At 41.1% G+C, this 23,292-nt stretch overlaps 1 protein-coding gene across 2 annotated transcripts in view; it reads right to left on the bottom strand.

Annotated features, from left to right (window-relative positions):
• The window catches only part of GLRA2 (glycine receptor alpha 2), a 120,963-nt gene extending 100,744 nt beyond the window's left edge, over positions 1–20,219 (bottom strand). For both annotated transcript variants that reach the window (XM_058852687.1, XM_058852677.1), the window contains exons 1-2: positions 20,152–20,219; positions 17,880–18,013 (exon numbers count right to left, since the gene is read on the bottom strand). In XM_058852687.1, the coding sequence (XP_058708670.1) occupies positions 17,880–18,013; positions 20,152–20,219 (202 nt within the window). The remainder of the gene's footprint in view (positions 1–17,879; positions 18,014–20,151) is intronic.
• Between the last annotated feature and the right edge of the window lie 3,073 nt (positions 20,220–23,292).

A 23,292-nucleotide genomic window follows, 5' to 3' on the forward strand; every position in this document is an offset into this window, starting at 1 on the left:
GGGCATTCTGCAGTAGGACAAGGGGTAATGGTAAATTAAAACACACTTGAACCTATAAGATTTTTTCTAATCTAATAGTTCAATTAAAATGAAAGCAGCAAACTTCTGTGAAGCATAGCCAAGGTTTCAGGACACAATCTAAAAATCTTCAAAGGCAAAGGAAATAATTAACTTGACTTTACTGCCTAAAATCTAAAAAGACTTGACATTACCTACAAAAAAATAAGCAAAGTGTACTTTATAACTAAATCCTTTTCTCCTCCTAGTTTTCCTTTTGTCACTTCCAATGCAACAAGGTAGCAGTCCAGGTGCCTTTCAGGCACATTCAAGATAATCAGTGTTCTTTGAGTCATAAGGAAAATGTTTCTCAAAAGGACCCAGGCAAAAAAAAACACTAAACCAAGTCCAAACCAGGCAGCTAATGCTCAAATCAACCAGAAAGTACATGTCTGGTATTCTGATAAACAGCTAAGATATTGCTTCTGTTCCCTGCAGCTCCCCTGCTTCCCCAGAGGGGCTGGGGCTGCTGCTGCTGCCAGTCAGCAGGGCTCTCTGATACACTGCCTTCCTGAAAAACCCCGACATCAGAATGTGTCACACACCTCCTGTGACTTCAGGGCACTTAAACTTACAGAACGTCCCCGGCACTCAGCTGCTCACCTTACCCACAAGAAACCTGAATACACAGAATATTGTCCTGAATGTGCTGCAGCATGTTGCCTCAAAACTCCTGTACCCAAGGTGTCTGTGATCTTATTGCCATCTGGCTAGAGAATGAATCTTTTCCTTATCAGCTGCCAGAGGAGGTGAATCCATTCCAATGTACAGAACAGTCCCCATGTGGAGTGATGAGTGCTGAAAGAAATACATTTGAGCCCCATCCAGCTCCTGACTCCAGCCTCTGCTAAATATTCTTCAGTATTGATAACACACGGTCACAAATCTTGCTTCATTTGGTATGTTCTTGAGATTTACTTGCACTCTTTCCCTGAAAGAGGAAAACAGGAGATGATCCTAACTGCAACTAATCATATCTACATCCTCAAATTCATCCCAACTCTTGTCTTTTTTTGGTGTAGTTTCCAGGTCACACCTGGCAGCCTTTTCTCTTCACATTAATTCCAACTATATAGCTAAATTGTCCTTAGTGGGAAGGGAATATTATAATCATACAAGAGATTTAAAATTATGCCTGTGCACTTGCCAATTTTCTTTGATATGTGTATTTATTAAGGGATTGTGTAAGGCAAAATTAAATGCAGTACACATAGAGAACTGTGGGCAAAGCAGAGACATGTGGAAGCAAAAATAAAATATAACAAGGCAGAACCACCTTATGGAATGACAGTGGAAATATTGACAAGATATTTACAGATCTGTGAGGAATCTTTTATCTTTTTCTGTACATAGTATTTTCTGGTCTACCTTCTCAATTCAACCCTTGTGCCAATGCAGAGTCTTTTCTCACTATCTCAAATGGTTTGTTTTGTACATACAGAGGAGAAAGATGAGCCAAACCTCCCTTCTCCCCTTCCCATGGAGAGCAGGGTAATCTAGGCTATCTAAGACTAAAATCAATCCCACCTGAGTGTGGAGGTAGAGCAGGAATCCAGGAACAGAACCAAGGGGCTAAGTGGGGAGGCAGTGATCCCAGAGGGGACTGAGAATCGCGTTGTCAGTAGGACAGGGATTTCATGTCAGAGCTCAGACAAGGGAGGTGATCAAAACGTGGATGGTGGCGGGACAAAGACCCACATGCTGACTTGAGCACCAGTAACACACAACCTAGGACAGCAGAGAAGGACAGGGGAACTTTCTGGAGATGGTTTCTAAAATGTGAATTCTGGAGACAGCTGAGGTTTTAGAGACCATTTATCCTCAACCAAACTGAACAGCCTCCAACATCCATCAGAGTCCTCATGAAACCTGAAACACGGCTAACCCCTATGGAGGCCTCTGCTTCTGCAGCTGCACTACTACAGGTACTGAATTACCACTTTAAAGCTTGCCAAGGCACCTCTCCATGGCCCTGCAGGTACATCCCTCTAAGTCAGACAAGGATAAACTGCTGCTGGGACACCTCAGCTGGCCATGGTCATTAGACAGGGACAAGCTGTTCATCATCCTAGCTCCTTCCCTGCTCAGAGTGTAGCACACAGGAGAATGACAGGAGAAGTTCTATCAAAGGCAGTCCTGTGGCCAGTGGCCATGGCTATTGGGCCAGGGAGACAAAGGCAGCTTTGATGCACTGAAAAAGTTCCTCTGAGACAGAGGGATCCTGCAGCTACTCCAGAAGAAGTGCAGCTGCACACTTGTTTCCAAGGGCACATATAATGTGTAGTCCAAACTGTGATGAGAAAATTCACACAATTTAATGAGTTTGCTTAAGGTTATAGTAAGAAATCAGGAGGCGGACCACAGGTAGCCTTTTTTGCAAGCACCTAGGTAAGATTTCTCTCCTTCCCTATCATTCTGCCTTTGGGCAAAACTAATCTTTTCCTCTATTTAAACATCATCATCTCATTAGAGTCTTAACAGCTCAGTCACAGGAGGCAAAATTAATGGCACCAGGACAACATAGTTACCCTAAGGCTCACAAATCAAGGTGACATTTTTTTGCTGGTTAGTGATGCCTTTCTTCTGTGAAGTTGTTTTTCTATGGGATTTCTGTCAAGTTCATCACCCTGACTACCTAAGTATAATCATGACCAGTAAACACAGGATTCCTTCTTCCTTAGAAGTGTTCAAGACAATCCAATGTGGATTATTAAGTTTATGTAATTTATAATTAATTCATGTAGGTAATAATACCTACTAAATAAACCCTCCAAGTTAAAAAACAAAAAGAAACACCAGAACAAAAAAACCCACACCAAACCCATAAAAACCCAAACCAAACAAAAGAAACAAACATAAAAACCCAAACTAAAACAACAAAGAAAAACAAACAAACAAAAGCAACCAACAAAACCAAACCAAATCCAAAAATCTGTAAGGCCAAAGGTCTCAAGAAATGCAGTAATTGTATGGTATTTTGCACTGATTCGATTTGCTGGTAAACTCAAATAAAGACAAAATTATTGTTCTGCTCCATCAAGCTAAAATCAACATCCTCTGAAAGTTCATCTGTCATATATAATAACTTAGCTTGCTGAGAATGCCATTTTCCCTGGTAGGAATATGGCAATGATTTTGGGTGCTTACTGTTCCATTCAAGACTCAGAATCATATTTTGTGTAATCAATATATATTTATGACCAACAGACTGAGGCTGAGTCACAAAAGCACTTACGGAACCAGAGAAAAACCTGAAGAGATCTTTAGGTGTCTAAAGTCTTTTTAGGACTCTCATTCCCATCAATATCCCTCAGTCCAAGAATTACCAAGTGTCTGAGAAATACATGTGAGCAATATCATTTATGAAAATGGTATCTCTCAGGCTGGGGGAGGCACAACATGCCCTACCCATAGCAGGTGAGATACAGAGGCAATGCTGCATGGAATCAGCAGGAAAGCATGACAGATAGCAGAAAGTACCATTTTTCCCTAGCTGCAGCTGCCTGTTTTCAGAAGTGCACATGCTGGCAGGCACACATGAAAATATACATCTGAACAAACAAACAAAAAGAGAACTCTACTCTTACATCCAGATTTAAGCTGCTTCCCTTCACTTGCTTGAGAAAGCATCTATGCAAGAATGGCCCTATGAGATGACCTTGATGTAAAAAAGGCATGTGAAATTCCAGAACTGAAAGCTCTTCTTCAGCAAAATACCACCAAAGCCTCCCAAGACAAATTCTCCAGTGATTGTCAGGTCCAGGTGATCACAGGAAAAGTCACAGAAAGAAAATTCTCTGGAGTAAGTACTGCTAAAGACATCTCTCTCTATATATATACATTGACACAGTTAGAGCTAAGGGTGAATAGTCAATTCCTGAAGTGGTATGTGAGTTTTCAGCTGTGGGACTATTGCAGAATGTAACTGGAGTCATGCTGGTAAAATCCTATCAATATTTCAAGGAAGGAGAATCCCTGCTAAGATGCACTTTTTTGTGCCTTAAAGCTCTTGCAAAAATTGTTAGATTGGCATGCTTCACATTCAGTGAATGCTTTTGTCCACAGACTCAGTTCTGGCAGAGGAAGGTAAGTCTCACTCTACAAAGTCTCTTCAGTTCTGCATTTGGCATTACAGGATAGTCCATATGATGCATCCATTCTTCCCTGACTCTCTCTGCTGAGGCTGATAACAGAAACATACATTACTGTCAGCTCTGGGTTACAGTGGGATATATCCACACAGGTTATCTAATAGACACTGAACAAGAACAATTTTCGGGCACCATTTAATTTTGCTTCACAAACCAGGAGTTCAGAAAAGAAAAGCCCATTAAACAGTTGGCATGCTCCTGATTTACCCAGATAACCTGAGCTAGTCTGCAAGGAATATATAACCTGAGCAGTCACAATGGATTGTCTAAACGTGCTAGAGCTGGCTTTCATGTGGGTGGTTTGAGGGATGGTACCAATGCAGTCATGGCAGGCTGGAATTCACTGGAGGCCATTAACCCCAGACATTATAGCTTGTGCTGAGCTCTCTATCACCACAGCATTGTGCAGCACATCTCTGAGCAAATCACTTGAAAGCTCATTCCGATATTTCTACACAACCCTCAGTAGCACTTGTCACTGGGTGCAGCCACTCCCAGAGCTAAAATGTTCCATGTGCAAATGAAACTGTGGAAATAAGTCTGAAAAACAGTAAATCAGAAATCTTACCTCTAGAAACTTCCCACTGGAACTACAAGATTACAGCACAAAGTTATTTAGAATTTATGTTAACTTTGAGAATTTTCAAATCAATCCTTTAATCTTTCATATGTCTATCAAATTATTTTTCTTTCTCTGAGCTTTCCACTAATCTTTCAAATTTCCAAGTCATGACAGGCACCTCTTGGCAAGGTATCTCTTTTTGAAGTTTTCCTTCTTCCAGTGCAATAGAGCAATGGCTAGTATTTGGGCAAATGGAATTGTTTGCTTTTCTTCTGACATGAAAGATCTGGACCCCCATTTCTCTTCTTATCACGAAACAGTGCTCAAGGTGTATCCTTTGAAGGCCTTTTAATAAGTACCTCCTTTATTCCTTTAGCACTGTCTAGCCTCTGTTTCAGGTAGCCTCTGAAGGCCCCACTGAAGGGGTTCTCAGCCTCTCTGGGAGCAGGTAGCAGAGATGTTCCTCACACCTGAGCCTGAGAAACTGCTCAGCTGCTCTGCATTAATGAAAACAAAGGTCTTCCCTGCTGATTGGCATGTGAACTGCAGAATGTGCAGAGGCCTGGGACACTCCTGTGTTAAATAAAAGATGGTATGACATCTACAGTCATGAAATCATGAAATCTGCACACCAGCATAGGGTCAGACTAAGTCCTTCTGGGTAATCTTATTAATAATGTTTTATGAAGCCAGGGTAGCCAATGCATCTACGTGACTGCATGGAACCACAAGATATAAATATGTCCAATGAGAAGAGAAGGCAGGAGAGAAGATCTACTTAATGAAAGGAAGAAAAAAAAAAAAAAAGAAAAGTATTAATAGTAATATTAAAATGTTGTACTAACCTAGGTTTCTATTTTCAGTCAGAATGAACTGATTGCTTTTTCTTGGCACATTCATTTCAAAATATTTCTTTTAAAAGAAATTTTACTTTGCTCATTTCTCTATAAATATGTCTTTGTTCCTTCTTTGTGATTCTGATCTTGTGTTGCAGAAATTAATGGAAGCTCAGCTATACGTGTCAATAGCTATAGTCTCAAATACAGGGCTTAGACAATACCAATTTCTGTGGCTACATAAAGGACCCAGAATCGATTTTAACTCCTTTCTTGTTCTTCTGAGCCTCAGACATTCACTTTATTTAACAATTCTGCCAGCTTTTCTCCATAATGTCCTTTGTTTTACTGTCTGAAGGCATATGCAGGATTTGAATTATAAAAGCAGCTTGGGTGACTAATATTAGAGAGCAGATATTGATTCATGGCTGATATGGAATTATACACCAAATGATACATGGGACACAGGTGAACAATGGGATTTAGGCAAATAGGATGGCTCAGTGATAGGGACAAATGACAACAGAAATAGTCAGGACCTAGTATAGATCAGCAATAGGTCAGAGATGCTGATGCAAACACCCACGACATCTTGCCCTAATGAAATAAAATTGTCCTTTTATTTTTAAGTATTTCCTATTTTTTACCTCCTTACAATTCAACTAATTTCCACACAATGTGTGCAGAAGATTATTTTGAAATTAATTCCTCCATACTGACTCTCATCTTCGATGCTCCCATCAGTTGATTTGTTGCTTGTCTAACTCAGCCTCCCATCCTGCTCTTCACATATCTCCTTTCCTTTGGGAAATCTCCTATTTCAAATCCCACATCCTAAATACAAAAAAGAATCCATGTTTTTACTGCAAGACATTCTTAATGTACTTCTTGGATGTCTTTCACAAGCATTTTTTTCTGTCTTCAGTTCTTTGTATATATAAAATGACTGGAAGAATGGGAAGGGAGTGAGAATTCTTTTTCAGCCTAAAAAAGAAGCATCTCCTAAACTGGTTACTTTACTTTTTTCTCAGTACTAAATCTGCTCTTTGATGCAGGATGTTCACTGCACTGCTCTGAGGAGCACCACACGGCTTTCACGTACGCTCAGAGCTCTGCTGACATAAACCATCTTGCAGGGTCAGGGCATATGATCTTTTTCTGTCTTCTACCACCAACAGTCATGCTGAGCAGAGGTCTTCTACAAAGTCATCCAAATGAGACTATGTCCACATTGAGGAGCTTATTTATCTAAATTTAATCTATCCCCAATTATTTTTAACTTTGATAAGTCAAATTTATATTTTAGTAAAAACCCAAGGAGTTAAAGTCTGTTTTTAAGAGATTGTGTGTGCTTTACCTCACACAAAACACACCTCTGAAGTGTGACAAAACCAAAACTCTCAGGGGTATGAAGCCAAAGAGTGCAAAATTATTCACAGGGATACAGAGCCAAAGAGCTGAAAACTTCTCCCAGATGCTTATTTTTGGATGTTTCCTATAACCAGCCTGACCAAAGGCTTTAACACCTCAGACTGCTCCATCTGATGGGATATCACTGTCTGCAAAGGAAAACTGCTGCAGTCTGAAATTTACATGGAGTAAACATATCTTCAGTTTTAGTTTAACATGAGGGAGAGTATGTACATGTGTTTATGCACAGGCAACAGGCAAATTCACAACTGGAAAAAAAGGAGTTTTTACATATGCTCCTGCTTTGGCACCATGCGTGTAATTTGCATCTCTTCAACAGCTGATTTAAATTGCAGTGTGAGAGTTTATAGCTGCATTCTGAGCAAGTTGTTCTGCTGCTTTATTTATTATTTAGGACTAATTCTTTATCAGACATAGTAAACACTGCAAGAAGAAATAGCAATTCTGATACGATAGTTTCATAGCCTGAGACACAGACATAAAAACAACACCTATCAGGAGTGTAGTCATTAGAGACAGCCTAACACAATGAGTATCGATCTGGTAAATTTTAATCCTATGTTTTCCCTGACTAATTATGTCAGTTTAAGGACAGCATTTAGCCTATTCTCAGATATATTTCCCCAAAGGCAAAGGCAAAGGAGATAACCCATAGCCATGTTCCTGGGGTGAAGGAGGAATGAGTTTGTTGGTGCAGCATGAACCAATTGAGTGTTGGTTACCATTCTTTAATGGAGAGTGCCCACAGTTCAGCTAGTCACAGCTGTGCCCAGTTTCTTCTCTGCAGCCCTGGGCTTTGGAGACACAGAAATACACAGGTAGAGATTATTGGATTTCGGAGAAGAGCATCATTCTGCTGCTGTGCTTCCCCAGACAGCCCGTTGTTTATTACAGCCAATACAATCTCCAGCCCGTGGCAGGCAGAAAGAGCTGCAGTGGCTGCTGCTTTGGTGCAGAGTAGCCAGGCCCTGCTGGAGGCACCATGTGGTCCATGGGGCAGAACATGATGCTTCAGCAGAGCAGGGTTCTATTTGCAGAGAGCAGGTAATCTGAAATGGGCTCTTTGTGCGCCCTCCTGAACCTGGGGTCACCAGTTTCAAAACGCGCACCTCAGCAGGGTCAAGGTGCCTCCTTCAGGATCCACTACTCAGACCACTCAGCATCAGATTGGTACATACAACCTTACACTGAAAAATCAGTCAAGGACTTCAGTCTTTCCTTATAAAACACAATCAGTTTTGTGCCAATAATAAAACATTGAGAGATTTCATGCAGAAAGGGTCCTTTCCAAAAGCTTCTATGCCTGTCTCAGATTGAAGGGATTACTGACTTGCATCTCTTAGACTACAAGGCTGTGGATTTCTAGGAAAATGGGGTGGGATATCTCTGAATTACTCTTATTGAGAGGAGGTGGGATTCATACTAAAGTGCAGCTGTGGTCACTGCTAAAAATATTTCTATCTTAGAAGTCAGGGCAATGTGAGAGAAGTGCTGTTTCTCAAACCCTGTCCTTACAACATTTTCTGTAAGTCACATCAGTTGCCCCTAAGGTCTACTAGCTACAACAGGCAATTCTGTGCATCTCATCAAAGTGGTCAAAAGAAAAGGCTCTCCTTTCTCAGAGAAGCAGCTATATTGAAAGGTTAAAAAGTCACGTTCCCTTTGCATTTTTTCCCTGGCTTAGTCAAGTTTAAATTCTTCGCTTCAAAATAGACCTCTCAGAATCATTTATTCTCCTTTGGATCAGATAGAGAACTCTTTAAGCTGAAGGAAAACTGGACCAGAAAATCTTCTATGTATTGTAGAGGACGGCAGACCACCCAGAAAACACCATTTGTTTGGGGGTGGCAGCATGGCATGTTAAGTGAGTAGAGATCCGCTCTGAGAGGAATCTTTTTCCTGTGAAATATAAGGCAGGCTCTGAGATGCCTGGTCGATATAGAGAGATGGAGGAGGAGCGGTGCCTCATCAGAGAGTCTGAATGTGGATTAGGAGAGAGGTGGGTGATCTGTGAAGCAGACTGGGGAAGTCCTGTGCACACTTGAGAGCAAAACCGAGAGAATCTGAGGAACTTTAAGTAGAATTAATGCACTGCCAAGTATTACAAGCAGATGGGTCAGAGATTTCTAGGGAGGGGGCACCATATTCCACCTAAGTCCTATTTTAAATGCTTTCTTCTTTTATTGACTCATGAAGTGCTAACATGGAGTTCAGGCATCTGAAGTAATCATTATGTCTTCATTCCCTGGCAATACTTGAGGATTGTTGGTTTCTGGCACAGTTCAAATAAGCTACTAGGCTTCTCTTATTTAACCCTCATAAGTAAATGAATGCTTGGTTAATTGCACTTCTCTCTCATATACTGTATGGCTTAGATCTTGCACAGTTTCCAGTATCAGAGCCTTTATATTTCTATAAATTTAGAATTTTAATCATGGACTTGGTGTTTATGACATTGGCAGGCCACTATTTATGCCATACATGGTGCATCCTTTGTCTTAGAGTTCTACCAGACCCTGTCTGCATCATCTGGTGGGCTCCTCTCTGCAGGACTTAAAATCACACATTTCTGTGGAATACTGGGAAATGCAATTTGGAAGCTGAACTGTAAAACATACATTTTCTGACAACTTAATCAGAGATTTATATGGACCCACAGTCAAGAACCCTCCCCCACCATACAACACACAGGGGCAGTAGTGCAGAAGAGTGGAAGTTTGAACAAAAGGACCTGCAGGAGGACGAGACCTCCCCTGAAGGCTGAGGTGCCACCACAGAACCACTTCACTGCTCTGGAGAGTAAACACCTGTCAGATCAGGAGTGCTGCTGGAACTGAGTAAGGCAGCTCCATCTGCTCCCTGTGTCACAACCTGTGCAGCTGAGAAAAGGTGACAGTGGGTGACTCTTCCACGAGGTATGGAGGGAGGACCCATGTGCTCTCAAGAGAGGTGAGCCACTTACCCTCGTACAGCCCACCATTACCCACTGCTGCTGGTTCATGGGGGTACCAGGGACAGCCAGGAGAAGCCTGAGGAGTACCAGGAAAGATTAGAGCCCTGAGCATGGTGATAAGGGACTCTGGAGTGCAGGAACCTCTTTCATCAATCCTGCTAGAGCTGCAGTCAACAGCTCAATGTCCAAGGCCAAGAGCTCGTGTCAGTACTGGGACTGGTGCTGCTCAGTGTCTCTGTCAGTGACAGGGACAGAGTGGGACTGAGTGCACCCTCAGCAAGAGCTCTCAGGGCACACAGCTGGGTGGTGTGGTCAACACATTAGAGGGAAGGGACACCATCCTGAGGGTCCTTGAGAGGCTTGAGGGGTGAGCCTGTGTGAACCTCATGAAGTTTAATGAGGCCAAGTGCAATGTCCTGTATGTGGGGCAATGCCAAACACCAGTACAGGCTGGGCAGAGAAGGGATTGAAAACAGCCCTGAGGAGAAAGACTTGGACATGACCCAGCAATGCGTGCTCATAGCCCAGAAAGCCAACCCTGTCCTGGGCTGCATGAAAAGCAGTGTGGGCAGCAGGGAGAGGGAGAGCACTATCCTCCTTTGCTCTGCTCTCATGAGATTCCACCTGAAATACTGCATCCAGCTCTGGTACCCTCAGCACAGGACAGGCATGCATTAGTTGAAACAGGTCCAAAGAAGGGCCACAAATATGAACAGAGGGTTGGAGCACCTCTTCTGTGAGAAAAGACTGAGAGAGTTGGGGTTGTTCATCCTGGAGAGGAGAAGGCCCTGGGAAGACCTTACAGCAGCCTTCCAGCCTATCTAAAATGAAGGTACAAAAAAGATAGAGAGGGGCATTTTACAAGAACATGTAGTGACAGGACAAGAGATGAGGTCTTTAAACTGAAAAAGAGTAGGTTTAGACCAGATATTAAAGAGAAATTATTTTCTGTGTGGTGAGACACTGGAACAGGTTGCCCTGAGAAGCTGTGGATTATCCATGCTTGGATGGTCTCATGGCCAGGTTGGTCTGAGATCTGAGTAATCCTGTCTAGTGGAAGGTATCCCTTCCCGTGGCAGGGGGGTTGGGACCAGATGATCTTTAAGGTTCCCTCCAACCCAAACCATTCTAGTATCCTATGGAAATCTACAAAGGAAAAAAAATAAAGTAATGAATCTGCCTAATAAAACCGTGTATTTCCATTTTATGAATTCACTTTTCTAGTAACTGTGTAAAACAGATTTGCAGATTATACATGTATATACTTACAGTAAATTTAATGTACATGTTTTTATATGTTCCAAATAGAAACTGCATGCTTTCTAAAACAGCCAAAATACAACAAGATCTTTAGTGAATGACCCAAGGGCCTTGGCTTCAACTGCATAGAAAATTTAAATGTGAACATGACACTGGATATGATAAAAATATTGTATTTGTATTAGAACATGATCAAAACAATAGCATCTAATCCTTTGATATCAAAGGTCTTTGACTCTGCTTTGACATTTTCATAAATCCCCTTTGCAGTTTATGTAGCAGCAGAATAATATTCCATGACAACAGCCAAATCTATTGATATCTCTTAATTAAAGAATTGGTTCTGAATAAAGGCAATTCACCAAAACAATACGGATGACTGTGGCTAAACATTTATACATAAAAGAACTGGACAGATGAGGATCTGCTTGGATGGCAGGCAGCATTGGTTAGCTTGTGCTTTACGCTGCTGCGTGCTCACAGCCTTTCTGGCTTGCCTTGGAAGCAGCTGGCTGTGGAAAGCTCAGAGAGAGATCCAGGGAATGAGCAAACAGCCAAGCAGCGTATCAGGGGTGCCTTGAGCTTGCTGTCTGACCCTGTTTGTCTGCTAGCCTAGACATAACCTAACTAGCCATGCAACTCATCCAACCTATTCATGTTCTGAGAAAGAACCTGAAATTAAAGTAAGAGAGGTCCATAGCCCCTTTTTCCTCCCCCAGAAGTTTTAAAAGAAACACTATAAAAAGGATTCTTTTGCCTGAAAATGTGCATACCTAGGGCAGAGACGGAGCATCATTTCCTTAGCTTCATTTTTGCAGTTAAAGAAAAATAAACTGAAACAGAATAAACCCCTTGTCCTGTGGGTAAGTATCCCTGTGCAGCATCTTACTGTGCAATAAGGTGTGTGTACACAGCTTTATCTGAAAACATTGCAAAGTTTTAGATGTATTTCAAGACAGAATATAAACCAGAAGTTTACTTTCCTAATAATACGTGCTTGGCCATCTCAAGCAACTACATTTAGGACTGCAGTGGTCTGGCCAGACCTGAAAACTGGCCTGGTAGTCTCCCTTCTCCTATAGGAATCCTTATCCCATGCTCTAAAACTTGAATGCACCAATAGTGTGCCCTTTCTTACTACACTCTGCTCTGCCTGAACGAGATTTGAGTCTCCATTGGACTTGGCCCTCTGAGCCTTTGAACTTGGCCCTTTGTGAGGAATAGCCAGTACAGGACATTCAGCACATCAGACTTCAGGGCCAGTAATTATTACCAACTGAAGTGTAGTGGGAGGGTTGTTAACCACTAGAGAACAAATTGCTACAGTCCCACAGCTTATCTTCAGCACATTTTTCAACTTCTATATGTCTAGATTAATGGCAACTTTTGCAGACAGATCTTCTTGTCATTTACATAGAAACTGATTTTATTTATTAAGCTTGATACCGTTAATTTCACCCTTTAATGTCATTCAGTGTTTTCCATTCATGTTTTTTTAAACATTTCATTACTGGTCAACTCAGGGGCCAAATAAGTAAGCAGTGGGTTTGAACATATGGGAAAACCTGATCCTTGCTGCCAAGGAGTTAAAGTATTAAAGTGCATAAGCCATTTCCTGTAACAGTTATCAGGCTAATTGTCAGTAAATTACTTAGTCCATGCGTTTATTATTCAGATATAAACCCATGGACTCGGCATGAAAATGGCATTACACTGCTATAATCACAGACTAATCTTTTACAACTATGGCCCTACACCCCCAAATTGCATCACTAACAAAACAGCAGCTTTTGAGCAAGTTAATTCACACTGTATTGCAACATCCAGTGATGAGGGTAACATCTGCAGGCACAATCGCTGCACACCTCCATGTAATCCCATAAAAATCAGAATAATCTTCAGTAAATAATGATTCAATGGGAAAGACTGAATTTAGAACATGAAATGAAGTTCAATACAAAGAAAATCACTATCATCTTCATTGCAAAATTTTCTGTACCTGAAGATAACACACTTCTGCAGTTCTTGGTGACCACTTCCCCTGCTCTGTACCCAGTGCATGACAACCAGCTTATTACTTAAAGTATTTGGCATAAGGGACATAGCAGTGCCTATAGATAATGGGGTTTTTTCTATCTGACAATTTCTAGATTGCATTTAGATTTTTAGTGGTGATAGATGATGAAAGTGTTAAAAAGTCAAAATAATTTAGTAACCTCTGAAGATCAACACCTGCTTGGAAATGTTAAATTCAAGTTGGCATTCCGTGAGCCCCAAATCTCATGCTGTGATTCAGTTTTAGACTGATCCCTTGTATCGTGGCATTACACACAGTGCTCTTGAGCCTGAGCTGAATGTACACTAAGCTAAGATACCACTTCACCATCCCTGGTTTCTAGAAATGAAAAAGCGCATTTTTGGTTAGTTTCATAACAGAGGTGTCCTACACTGCTATTTCTGTCTTTTATTTAACTTTGAAAGCAAAGTGAGCACTAGAGAAAGTAAAGGACATTACTTCTCTTGTGTTTTACCATTTAAAAAATATAAAATTAATATTAATAAAGTAAAAATGCATTGTACAAGCCTCACCTTTTATTATATTTCAGAATCCATGCTCAGCTGGTGTATAATTGAAGAAGACACTGCAAATCAACTCATAGGACCATGAGCATACATTTGCTGTCAACAGAAAGACTCTGAGGGACTTCAATTAGTTCTAGATTGCAGTCCTCATATTTATATTTAAAAGTATTCCCCTCTGTGTCCTTACACAAATTATTAGCCTATTCAAATTCAATGAAAGATAAGCGGAAGATGAAAAAGTATGCATTAAATATCTGACAGAGTGATTAAAGAAGGACAGTTATGAGAGCTGTCACTCTGGCACTTCCTTCTGGCTTTTCATCAGGGGGACATCTCTTAGTGTCTGGACATTTTGTATCCAACCACTTGAAATCAAAAACAAAAAGAAACATGTTCCTCTGTGCTCAAATGATTGTATAAGACAGAACAATACAAAAGGGAAAGTATCTTTCATTATACAGTACTGCTGGGAAAAAAAAACAAGCACAAACCCAAAAAAACAAAACAAAACAAAACAAAACAAAACAAAACAAAAATAGAAAACCCACCAAAAAAATCAAAACCAGAAAACTGCTGCTGTTGATGTCTAAATGTTTATATATTCACCTGTTGCTCTCCCACTATCTTCCTGAATTTTTTAATTTGCAAGAACAAGATAGGAAAAAGCAGTCACTAATGAAGAAATGCTTTATCTGGATAAAACACCTTTTTCCAGTAAGTGGCATTTTCCTCTCTCTTTAGAGTGCACAGCCTTTATTTCAAAAACTAATCTAATAGCTGCTGTTTTCCAGTAATTCAAACTAGTCATAAAAGTATATTTAATTATTGTATAATCAGAGGCATAAGATAAATGTGTTCTACTCAGTTGCACTTCCATGAAATCAGAGTTTTCTGACACTTTAAAATGCCTGTAGTGGACTCAGAAAAAGCTGTGTAACTGGTCTAAAGCAGAAAAAGCTGGACAAATGCATTGGTAGTATCAGAGAATCACAGTATGAACAGAGTTGGAAGAGACCATCAGGATCATCAAGCCCAGCTCCTGGCCCTGCACAGGGGCCAAGAGAATCCCACCATGTGCCTGAGAGCGTTGTCCAAATGCTTCTTGAGCTCTCTCAGGCTTGGTGCTGTGACACTTCTCAAGGAAGCTGTTCCAGTGCCCCAACCACCCTCTGGGTGAAGAATTGTATTCTAATATTGAACCAAAACCTCCCCTGCCACAGCTTCAGGCCTTTCCCTCAGGTCCTGTCACTGGTCACCAGAGACAAAAGATCAGTGTCTACCCCTCCACTTCCCCTCGTGAGGATGTTGATGACCACAATGAGGTCTCCCCTCAGCCTCCTGCTCTCCAGGCTGAACAGAACAAGTGCCCTCAGCCACTCCTCAAACAGCTCCTCAAGACCCTACAAGGAGAGGCTGAATAGTGGCACAACTACCTTGATTCATGTCTTTTCTGAAACACAGTAAGCAATTATCATCCCCAGACTAAAATCAAAGCCAGATAGAAGATCCCTAGTTTAAACCATTGCTCCAGTAGCCTCTTTTATGATAAAAAGTTAATTCCTTAAAATGCGAAAAGTGTTATGAATCAGGTACTCATTCAGCATTTCATACATTCTTCCATTTATATGATTTAGAATATCAGTATTGTACAATAGGCCTTACCCCCAAAATTATATTAGACATATTTATAAATGTTAAAATTACCAGAACAATTTCTTATGGACACAGTAAAGACTCAGTTAAAAAAATAATAAACTTTATCATACTAACTTCAAGCAAAATAAATTTATTTTGACTCCTTTGCAGATGTCCTTATTCTTTAAAAGGAAGAAGTATGCAATATAGAACAACAAGTATTTTCAATTATTTTGAAACATTAATGAGACTTGGGAAACTAAAACATGGATATTGATTAATAAACAGAGTTATTAGCTGACAAGGTTTTGATGTGAAGTTCAAAACTGCATGACTTAACTCTGTAGTTCTAAACTCTGAGGTTCAAAATACCATCCAAATGAACATAGCAAAGAACAAGAAGAACTTTCAGGCCCCTCACCAGATGACTGAGAGCTCTGGGAGAGCTCACAGACACAAAATACTGAGAAATCATTGAAGATCTATTTATGAGTTCAAACTGCCGCAAAGTACCATCCTGCTCTGGAGTGTGACTTAATAAAGAAATCAAAAACCAATATATGGCAGATGCTTTCCCAGTAAGGTCTCATATGTGTCAACAGGCAGCAACTTCACTTTGGGAATGCAAACAAGATACAGGACTCAGAGGGGAGAAGTGTCTGTCAAGCAGCTCAGTGTGCACCACATGGTGCAGCACCAAATACCTGCTCTGCACTTCAGTGTCAGGGGAGCAAAGCTACGAACCTGCCTCTGGTGCTTCTCATGAAATGGTTGTAGACACATCCTGGGGAGCAATAGAGAGCTGTCCCTAAGTCATGTATGTACATGGGACTGTTGCTATTGCTGCTTTTTGTCTGAGATACAAGAGATTAAGATTTTTTAGTGCACACCCCCCCCCCGCCACTGCCCCATTTAAAGAGCAGCAAAATGTTCTTAAGGATTGATACCATGCTCAATTCAGGCAATTTCTGCCTTCATTTCCATTCTCTAAAATTTCACTGATACTCATGCAAACACACAAAATGAATGTGAGAGACTAATGCAATATTACTTACTATAAACTGATGTGTACACCTGTTCAGGAACTCAACAAGCACTTTGAAAAATATTCTGAAAATAAGACTTTAGACTTCACTGCCTCGGGTTTCTTCACTTGCCAGCTTTCAAACCTTTCAATCTGAAATCCATACTGGTTTTCTCCTTGCTCAGGCATAGGAAGCAGTCAAAAAAAGGCCCTTTGTTCTAAATCTTGTAATTTGCACATGCAGAACAGAGAGAAGAAACTGATCTTTGATCTGAATTTAATTAATCATTTTTCTCATTGACATGTGAGCTTCTTCTCTCCTTACAGTTCATTCACTGACTAAGAAATGATTATTTTTTCCAGCCATTATCAACTTCCACAGCACTGCTAAAAAGGCTTAATGTCAGGAAAAAATGCATTTCAGGGGCCAAAGCTAACAGATATGAGTTGCAAATATACATTGCCATGAGATTTGGTAAGGGAAAAAGCATTCTAGCAGTTTTCAAAGCAAAACCATATTCTGGGCTTTAAACTGACATAGAGGAGATAATTTTGGTGGAATTACAGGACTGTCTCAAAATGCTAAATATTGACAATGAAAACTTCTCTCCCAATTCCTTTAATAGAAAGCCACAAGATATTCTGTGCTCTCTTCTACAGGGATTTACAGGACTACAGCAAGGAAAACTTGCTTTGAGTAATAATGTTTGCAAAAGAGGCTTCCAGTACACAGCCTTTTTTGTGCTGGGATGGTGGTGATGATATTCCACAATTCAGTCAAAATTTTGGAAGAAAAGGGGGCTGTCATGGAACTGCCAAATAGAATACAGTTTGTATATTTTGTAGGGATCCTGAGACATTGGTCCATATCATTCATTCAGCATTTGCACCATAAAATCTTCTGTGTATATTCCTTGAGTTCCCCCTACCTTGGGTAATAAGCTTTTACTTTCTTCAAGTTGAAAAAAAACATAGATTTTTTTTATTCAGACACTGCTACAAAGAAGACAATATCTCAGCATGGAAGGTTTAATGATATTGTCTTTGTGGCTTAAAAATCTCAGGAAAAAGTCATCTCATTTGGTTTCAGTCTGAAGCTTATAATCCAATTCACTATATTCAATTAGTAAGGTTTTCAGAAGCATTTTCTGACAGCTGAACATTACTGTCATGTCAAAAGAGGGTTTTCAAGCCCTGGACCCTTATTACCAATACTGCTCTGTCTCCTAGTCCAGCCCATGGATCAGCTGTTTTCCATGGCACTATAACACTGGGAAAGTGAAGTTATTGAAAACATAAACTAAACCCAGAGTTTCAAAAACCCTCAAAACCTATAATTTATCCCAAACTTTATCAATTAATTAATTAGAAGTCTTAGAAAACTTACCTTTAAAATTTGGTCTGATTCTAGCATCATACCCCGATGTCCTTCCCATCAATTTGTCCAAAAAATCTGAAGGAGACAGGGTCTGTGAGGGGGATTTTCCAGATCTTGAATCATGTTCTTTACAGAAAGTCGTCCTAAATAAATTATTAGCCACCATTAGCTAATATTTAGCTTGTATTGTATACAAGTCATGGAGAAATTGCATCACTAAATAAAATTGTCTCAACTCAGTGAAGGTAGAAATTAATATTTTTAAAGAGCAACATACTCTACCTTTCATCTGAAAACTTTATTCTAGAAATAAAGATGAGTTTGAGGTATCATGCATGAACACAATTTTCTATTCAGAAAAAACCTTAGCTTTAAAAATAAATTCGTTACAGTTTTAAGCTTTTAGAAGATTCAATTTACTCTTCACCTTAACATGTAGATCCACCTTAGAGTGATTTTTATCTCCTATTTTATATCATTATTTTAATTTCATGAATGCTCTTAAAAGGTTATGATAATATTGGTTTAAGGTGGTCTTAAACTTCCAAACAACAGCCAGAAACACTCAACAAGCAACACTGAAAAAACCCAGATTTTTTAACATTGGGAAAGGTTCAGATGGAAAAAAAAAACCTAAAATTGTTTTTTACAGATGCTACCCCAAAAAAGATTTGAATCATGCTAGTGAGTGTCTGGATTCTTTCCTAACATGGCATAAAGGGTTCCAGAGTCAGTCACAAGTGATCTTAGGGGGGTTTCACCCCCATTCCACGAGCACTGAATAATAAAATTTAGTATCACCAGGTGTTATTCATATGCAAGTTCTTTGAGAGAAAACTTCTGGTACCATAACATGTGTGTGAAATGCTGTGTACATAGCACATTACATATTGCAAGCACATAATGTATTGCAGAGAAAGACAGTTTGGGAGTTCCCCATGGTTGTTCCCCAGGGAGAAAGAAACTAGAATGAAAATGGTCATATTTGGTGTGGAGAGGCGCAGATTTAATAATAAAACATTATCTTAAGTCTTAAATAATTAATTTCTTTGTATCTGTTTCCACTTTATCTTTGAGCAAAATTAAAATTCTGACTCTAACTTATTAACCACTCTATGTTTAAACATTTGTCCAAAGGGAACCTCTCAGTTTCAGGAGTGTTTCATGGGAAATTTTCATGCATCTACATGCAAGTATAAAAAAATCAGATATACATGTGATTATCTGAAATGAGAAGCAAATATCAAATCCTTTCTCTCACTACAAAAGAAAATTGCTAAAACGTAAGGTAATAGTAAATAGTAATTTCTTGTGGTGTGATTCCACACTTTTTTTTCAGGTTCCATTTATAGGAGGCGGTTGCTTCTTTTTGCTATTGTTAATGACAGGGTACCATTACAAATATTTTTAATATTTAGTACACAGCAGATGATGTATCCAACTTAAAAAATTAAGTAATTCAGTTAAGAAAATACAAACTGGAAAATTAAGATAGTACACTTATTCATATACAAATTACTTCTGTTTTCATTCAGTGTCCAGTAGTTATGAGTCGTGTTGTGAACCCAGGTTCACAAATATAAACAGTGTTTCACTCTGTCATTACATTATACCTCATTACTCTTAGAGAAACACTTTTATATGTAGATACATCTGTACGTGCAGATTCACAGCAGCATACAGTCCAATAACGAATCTCATCTAAAATGCTATTCTGGTTAAAAAGACTGACCTGTTTGCTTAGTACCACAAAAAAAGTCAATAGCTGAAGCAAAAGCTCATGAAACGTTAAGAAAAAATCAGGAACATTGTGACTTTTAAGTAAACACAATACTAGCCTGATCCAGGGTTTTCCAAAATCAGAGGGCTTGTTCTCTAATTTCAAATAACTACATCCCTGACAAAACTGGTACAATCTTTTCCAAAGATTGAAGAGGAGGGAACCAAAGCAACTTCCTAAACAACCTCTGCCAGGAGCAGAGAATTTGCACTTAGGAAGAAAAGCCGAAGAAAATGTTCTCAGCTACACTGATACATAGTGAAAAAAACCCACATCTTTGCACCAGAAAACGGAAAATAGATCACCCAAACTTGAGATTATTATTTTTTGTGTTTGTTACCAAGCAACGAGTCTCTGAGTGTAAAAGGGATAGTCTATATAGAATGAACACAAAACACTCTCAAATACAGCAAACAAACTAGGTTATTGTGACGTAGTATCTTTATAGTTATGATTCTCACAACCTTTTGACAAATATTATTATAGAGTGGTATCACCTACCTGAAGTGGTTTGCCTCTAAGAAAAATGCAAACAAGGTAGTCAAAATTTTCACTAGCTGCCGGTTCATTCCTCCTGCTTTCTGTGATGATTTGGAAATATCCCAGAAACGATTCCAGAGAGATGAAGGGAAAAAGTAAGCTGCTGCTGCCTAGATTTCCAAATTCAGCAATAATTTAATTTTCTTGACAATCAGGAAGAGAAGGTCTGGATCTCTACAAAGTGGGGGTAAAAGAGAAGTGCCAGTCCTTGGAATCATGGTCAGGTCAAGCCTAGGCTCATCTCCAGCAGTCAGCACAAAAGAGATAAGGCATCAGACACAGTCGTTCCCCCGACTTGCTTTTGGTGACGGAGAGGGGAAAAAAGAACAAAAAAAAAAAAAAAAAAAGAACAAAAAAACCCCCAAAAAACACCAACAAGCAAAAAGAAGAAAAGGGAAAGAAAGGGGTAAAAAAAGGAAAAGAAAAGAGGAGAAAACCCAACTATGCGAGGAGCATCAGGCAAAAGGGAACAGCGCTGAGAGCAGTTCTGCTGTCGATATGTTTTATTCCCCTTTCGCTGAAAATTAGTATTTATGAACGCTGCTGGGGCTACTGGGTGGCTCTGCTTTTCCCCTCTTTGGCTGGGGAAGCGTCGGCGCTGCCGTGGGCAGGGCGGGGGGGCTGTGCGGACGGAGGGAGCGGGGCTGAGGGAAGCCCGGCGCTGCGCGGGGATGGGGCGGGCGGGAGCGCTCGGATTCAGCGCTCGGACAGCTCCGCGCCCGCGCTGCGCATGCGGGGCTGCGGGGGAGCGCGGGGCGCCCGGGGGCGGCCGCGGGGGCGGGCGGGGACCCGCGGGACGTGGGGGTGCGAGCTGCCGGGGTGCTCCTGCGGGGGCTGGGTGTGTGCGGTGGGGGTGTGTGTGGATGTGGGGGTGTGGGTGTGTGTGTGTGTGCCAGGCGTGGGGCTGCGGAGCGCCGCTCTCAGCGGGGCGCGGGTGCGAGTGCGCGCTCCCGCCGCCGGGGGCGCTGCGCGCCGCGGGCACGGCCCTGCCCGGGCGGGAGCTGCGCCCCTTCCCTCCGCCCTGCGCCCCTTCCCTCCGCCCTGCGCCCCTTCTCTTCTCTTCCCTCCTCTCTGATCTCCTTCTCTTCCCACCGCCCTGCGCCCCTTCTCTTCTCTTCCCTCCTCTCTGATCTCCTTCTCGTCCCTCCTCTCTGATCTCCTTCCCTTCTCCGCCCTGCGCACGCACCCCGCCCGGACACGGGCGGCAGAGCCGGGGCTCATCGCCGTGCGTGAATAGCGAAATTGCGGCTGTCGAGAGGAAGGTGCCGCGTTCTTGCCGGTGGTGCCAGCCGCTAGGAGGAGAGGCATCAGGCAGAAGCTGATGCACAAGTTCCACCTGAGCGTGAAGAACTTCGCTTTCAACAGTGTGGAAATCGATTCCTGCAGAGAAGTTGGGATTTTTACCCATCCTGCACCCGCAAAATAAAAGGAACTATTGTTCCTTCTTCAGTTTTAGGTTCATCTGTAGTCTCTTGCCAACAGAACCAGTCCACCTGAACAGTGCTTCACTTCCACAAGAGTATTTGCACATGCACACATTTTTCTTACCTCCAAGTAAAAAAACCTACAGCTTCATGACAACTACTGTTACCATGTGTCTAGTCATCTTAAAAAAAATGCTTATGGAAAAGAGTTGTTCTGTTCAGACATTAGCAAGAGATCAAAGCCACATAGCATTCATTAAATGAAACTCAGTTGTTGCATTTTGTTTGTTTTAGTTTAATAAGGTAGGATGTATCTGAAAAAAAAATAGAAATTAAATAAAATATAGAAACTAAAAAAATATAGAAAATCATAGAATTGTTGTGGTTGCAAGGGACCTAAGATACCCTCTAGTTCCAACCCCCCTGCCATGGGCATGGACACCTTCCACTAGACCAGGTTGCTCAAAGCTCTACCCAGCCTGATCTTGAACACATCCAGGAATAGGGTGTCCACAACCTCTCTGGGCAACATTTTTCAGTACCTCACCACCCTCACAGTAAAGAATTTCTTCCTAATATCTAAACTTGCCCTCTTTCATTTTAAGGTCTACCACTACATGTCCTTCCAAAATTACTCTCTCCAGCTCTCTTGTAAGCTCCCTTTAGGGATTGAAAGCTGCTGTAGGATCTCCCTGGAACATTTCTTTCTCCAGGCTGAAAAACCCCAGGTCTCTCATAGGAGAGGTGCTCCATCCCTTGGATCACCTTTATGGCTTCCCCTGGACTTGCCCCAACAGGTCAATGTCCTTCTTGTTCAGGGTACCCCCTGAACCTGGACACAGCACTCCAGGAGGGCTCTTACAAAGCAGAGAATCAGCTCCCTTGATCTGCTGGGCACGCTGATTTTGGTGGAGTACAGGATGTGTTAGGATTTCTGGGCTGCAAGCACACATTGCCAGCTTATGTCCAGCTTCTTGTCCACCAACATCACCAAGTCCTTTCCCCAAGGGCTGCTCTCAAGCCATCCTCTGCTCAGCCAGTATTTGTGCTTGGGATTGCTCTGATCCAGAGCAGGACCTTGTTTTTTGTCATATTGGACTTCACAAGGTCCATGTGGCCTCTCAAGTCTCTCAAGATTCTTCTGGATGGCATCCCTTCTCTCCAGCCTATCCACCACACCACACAGCTGAGTCTCCTTAGGCTCATAGAGGATGCACTCCATCCCAGCATCCATGTCCCTGTCAAAGATGTTAAAATTAACATTATTAGTGATCCTTAGGCATGAACAGTAGACAATGCAACATTTTATGCACAAAAAGATTGAAATAACTGAAAGGGCAACCCAAAGTTGCAAATATAAACGAAATTCCTTATTGTCTTAGCTGCTGAGTCTGTGTCAGTCACATAAATTAAGGTCCAGTGGAAGGAAGGGCACTATATTTTCTTTTATTAGAACTATCAAAGTTTATCATTAGACACTGAGCACTGATGCTGAATCACTGCACTGTAACATCACCTAACCCCTTCAAAAGACAGGTCTTCCTACTGTCATATTAAAGAAGAGAGGTTGAGTTTTGTCTCTTACTGCAGTGTCTCATTCTGAGAAATAAAGCTCAAAAAGCTGCATCTGGAAATAATGGAATACTGTTGAGTCAACAAAGAAGTGCATTTCAAAGTT

The sequence above is a fragment of the Poecile atricapillus genome, chromosome 1 (genome assembly GCF_030490865.1).
Source record: "Poecile atricapillus isolate bPoeAtr1 chromosome 1, bPoeAtr1.hap1, whole genome shotgun sequence".
NCBI lineage: Eukaryota > Metazoa > Chordata > Aves > Passeriformes > Paridae > Poecile > Poecile atricapillus.